General features: G+C 40.8%; 1 protein-coding gene across 1 annotated transcript in view; it reads left to right on the forward strand.

Moving 5' to 3' along the window:
• PTGFR (prostaglandin F receptor) overlaps positions 1 to 3,556 on the forward strand; it is a 21,555-nt gene extending 17,999 nt beyond the window's left edge. The window contains exon 2 of the mRNA XM_019501501.1: positions 3,006 to 3,556. Within this exon, the coding sequence (XP_019357046.1) occupies positions 3,006 to 3,311 (306 nt within the window). The 3' untranslated portion in view covers positions 3,312 to 3,556. The remainder of the gene's footprint in view (positions 1 to 3,005) is intronic.
• Positions 3,557 to 4,696: the final 1,140 nt, after the last annotated feature.

Below are 4,696 nucleotides of genomic sequence, written 5' to 3' on the forward strand. Positions count from 1 at the left end.
GATCTGGTGGCCACCTACAAGTTTATCAGGAGTGCTCACCAGGATCTGGGGGAACGTTTGTTCACTAGAGCATCCCAAGGGATGACAAGGTCGAACAGTCACAAACTCCTCTATGACCGTTTCAGGCTGGACATAAGAACTTCTTTACTGTCCAAGCCCCAAGGTTTGAAATAGACTGCTGCTGGAGGTGGTTCAAGCACCTATTTTGAATGCCTTCAAGAGATATCTGGATGTTTATCTTGCTGGGATCCTTTGACCCTAGCTGACTTCCTGCCCCTGGGGCAGGGGGCTGGACTCGATGATCTTCTGAGGTCCCTTCCAGCCCCAGTGTCTATAATATGAAATCTATGAAATTACTAAAGGCATGTACAGGCGCTACATTTAGACCAACCTAACCAGGGTTAGGCAGTCTAAATACCCAATTGTATAAGCATTCAAAGGGCTTAAATCACCCCCAAAAAGGCTGAGTCCAGATGTGCATGGACGTTTAGTTCCCCAAGGACAAGTAGTGGTGGTGCATGTTGCACTGCTGCTTCTTGTTTCTGGGGAACGCACATGCCATGTGCGCTTTGGCAAGTGGCAAGTTACCCTGGGTGGGGTAGGGGAGGTTGAGGCCAGCACTGCACTGGCCCCTGCAGTCTTACGTGGGGTCCTGGGAGCCTCCCGGGGCTGCAGCCATGGTGATTCTTCTGTGCAGATCCTGGCTGGCAGCAGTGCATGGCTCTGGGCAGGCTGGCTCTGCTTTTCAGCAGTGCTCACTGGCCTAGCATGTGTTGCTCTGTTTTTTTCACCCCCCATGGTTTTTTTTGACCCCTGGATATCCAGGGGTCAAACAAACCTGTGGAAAAAACCCCAGCAGAGCACACGTTCGGGCAGCATGCCCTTGCAGCACAGAGAACACTGGATTGTGTGGTATGTGGCACTGCAAATACATTTGCAGCGCTGTATACTGCGCAACTTCGCTCATCTAGGTGCACCCAAATGGTGCATCCAATCTAAATTAGTCCATCTGAGTAGGTGCACTAACTTAGATTGAGATGAGGTTAATCCAGTTTAAGAAAGGGTTAATCCAATGTCCAGAATGTCTGCATGAGTTCACAGTGTAGCGCTGGGGCTGGAAAGTCCAGCCACTTGCCCCAGATCCAGGGCTGTGCTATTCCCACCCCCAAACGTGACTGGGCTATTCTTAGCCCCTGGCCCCCACTGTGGACCCACCAGACCCTGCCCACCAGATTTGTCAAACCCTCCACAGACCTGCTAGCCCCTCTTGACCCCGATCTTGCCTGACCCTCCCCCCCCCCACACCAGACTCCCTTTGTGGCTCCCAGGGGTCATGAACAGCTGCAAATGTTGTTTCTGGCAGTGACAAGCTCCTGCATGCACGTGCAGGAGAAGAGCCATAGAAAATTTATAGATTCATATTCTGAAATACATGATACGGCTGGGCATAAATATACTACATAACTGAAAAAAAATCAGAACAGAGAAATTCTGCTTCTCAGAAAGGTATCTAGTTCCCTTGGAATATACAGAGTACTAGTTAGTTTTGGATGTTTAAAATTGTTGTTTGCAAACAGTAAGTGATAGAGTTTTTTCTCTATATGGACATGAGATGGCAAGAAATTTTAGGAAACCATATGTCTGTATTAAACTAAGGTAGAATTAGTTAAGACGCATATATATGAAATGTCTGTTTGTGTCTCGTGTCATTTTCTGTTTCTTAGTATTGTTGTTCTAGGCCCAGCCCTGCTTCCTTTACCGTCCCTGAAGAGCACTTATTCAGTAGACTGCTTTTATGGGACATGATGAGTAAGAGGTCTTTGGTGTGACTGAAGTTTATGCAATTGGGCCTGTAATTGATAATATGTAAGACCTTCCTGAGAAGATCCCGTGCAGAAGCCATGGGAGTCATCCAAGTGTGGGTGGACTGTTGTTGTCAGAGAGGAATGCACCCAATAGTTGTAGAGTGAAAAGAGGGTTCTGGGAAATGGGCTACATACCGTTTATGTTGGCATGGCACTCAGACTTTTTCTGTTCTTTTACTAGTTCCCAGCCATCCTTCTGCTGTTTTACCAGCTTCTTTCAGACAGTTTATGTGAGCTGTCCAGTTCGCTTTCACAGATGCCTATAAAAATGCTCATACAAGCAGATACACTCTCACTTCACATTCTTTCTTTCGTCTGCTCTGTAATTATAGTCAGATGCAGCTATAATTGTGGCCCCAGCTACAAATGCTAAATGTGGTTTAACACAGCAAAAAATATTTGGATTCTTGAACAGTAGTCTCCTTTTATTGTTCTGTTTTACAGTCTCTTTGTGTAAATAAGCGATCTTTGTACTTGAACAGACTGACCCTGCCTTTCACCATCTAATAAATCAATGTAGTCACAGCATCATTAATAAAGTATTGTTTCTTAATTACTTTTTATAAGTATATTAGAAAAGTACTTTATGGACTTTGGGATTAATACCCAATAGTGCTTTGTAAGTTGGTAGAATTAGGAGTTTATACTTCTACGTAAAATGTCATCTTATGCTTCTAACATTAGCAATTACATGTTTAAAAATGTTTTGTTTCTCAGGTGACAGTGGCCCATATATAGTCTCGATCTAAAGGATCACTGGCATATTCAATAAAATTATGGGTCTGCTCTACTGTTATTTGATAATAAATAAATTTACTCCTAATAAATCATTTACTCCTTTCTTTCTCCCTTCCTCATTCTGTAATGTAGGCCAGCTACATGTCAGCTTTTATCCCAGAAATAGTAGCATTTCATCAATTAAACATATACAGTGTTTTATTCTTAACTGGGATTTTTCAGGATAAAAAAGTCATGCAAAGTATCACATTATTGTTAACTGTTAATCAGTGGGGGGATCATTAATAAGACACTGATACTTTGTAAAGGTGGCAAAATTAGAGATCTGTTTGAAAGAATCATTTCAGTCATTTTTGTGTTTGTCAGCCTGCTTTCTTACTTTAAAAATATTCTGTTTTCCAGGTGACAATGGCCAATATCGGAATAAATGAAAATCGGTCACTGGAGACATGTGAAACAATACTTTTCGCTCTTCGAATGGCAACGTGGAATCAAATATTAGATCCTTGGGTATATATTCTTCTAAGGAAAGCTGTACTTAAAAACCTCTACAAGATTACAAGGGGATGCTGTGGTATGCACATCATGAACTTGCGTATGTGGGAACTGAGCTCCATCAAGAATTCTTTAAAGGTTGCAGCAATTTCTGAGTCACCATCAAGTTCCAAACAAATAAATAAACAGTCACTCATCTCAATGGGGCAATAAAATCAAATACGGTCTGTGAAGAAACATTGGGGGTAATGATCATACATTGAGAACACCTTCACACTTCTTATAATGAGGTTAAGTGATTTGTACTTGTTTCAAATCATAAGAGGTTTGTTCTTATTACTTATCAGTTTGACACTGCTATTCCAAGGCATGCACTTGAGTATTTTAGTTCAATCTCCTTATGGGCCCTTTCCAGTAATAAAAACAAATAACTACATTTCCCCATTTCTGTTATCAAAGTGGTCAAAAAAATAATAATGAACACAACAATAAGCCAATTTAAGAGACTTTTTTATAAGCAAAAAGGTGTAAAATAATAAGAAGCAATGGTCACATTAAAAACACGTTCAGTTACAGAGGTGGCTTTAACATGTTTTTCAAAAATGGTGTATAATTAGATGAGACAGATATCAGGCAAGAGTTGGCTCCACATCCTAGCACCTGCCACACCAAAAACACCATCACCTGCTGACTTTAGCAATGGCAGAAAGCTGGGGTTTTGGGTGAGTGTGGATGGCTACCAGTACCATGGGATCAAGGGAAAGGTAAGAGGAAGGTTCTGTTGTCGAGGAACCCATTTGTTGGCTAGTAGTAGATCCCATAGCCTACTGTAATGTAATTTTTAATGACATGCTGGTAGTTAAAAATCTTCATACATTTCAAGGATAAGAGGGGACATCATCTTGTCTGACTTACAAAACACAGGCTACAGAACCAACTAGAGTTCATGTGTCCTAAAAGGCATCAGTCATCAAAAGTCAGCTATATTTGAACTATAGCATATTTATAGGCAAGCATCCAATCCAGACTCCATCAGAACTTCTGGTACATTGTCCTTGTGGTTAAACATTTTCACTTTATTTTAATTTGAATTTTTCCATCTTTAATTTACAGTCATAAGATCTTGTTACACTTTTGTTTCATAGAATGAAGAACTCTCTGTTACCAAATTTTTATTTTCCATGTTGGTACTTATAGACTATGATCAAATTATATCCTAACCTTTTTCTGATAAGCTAAATAGATTGAGCTTTTTTAATAAAAGACATGTTTCCTAATCCTTTAATCATTTTTATCTGAACTCCAGTTTTTCAACATGCTTCTTGAATCATGGACATAAGAACTGGACACTATTCCAGTAGCAGTTGCATGGCTGTCAAACACAGAGGAAATAGAATGTCTTTACTCCTAACTAGTATTTCTCGCTATTTATATAGCCAAGTAACATTAGGCCCTTTTGGCCATAGCATCACGCAGGACCTTGGGGTTGGCTGTATCTCCTGTATAATCCATAAACTGTTTCGCAGTCACTGCTTGCTGGGAAAGAGTCCACCATTCTATGTCCTTTGTTCCTAGATGTCTAACTTTAGATTTGGCTG

Source organism: Gavialis gangeticus, unplaced genomic scaffold (genome assembly GCF_001723915.1).
Source record: "Gavialis gangeticus isolate Ggan-Ray unplaced genomic scaffold, GavGan_comp1, whole genome shotgun sequence".
Lineage (NCBI taxonomy): Eukaryota > Metazoa > Chordata > Crocodylia > Gavialidae > Gavialis > Gavialis gangeticus.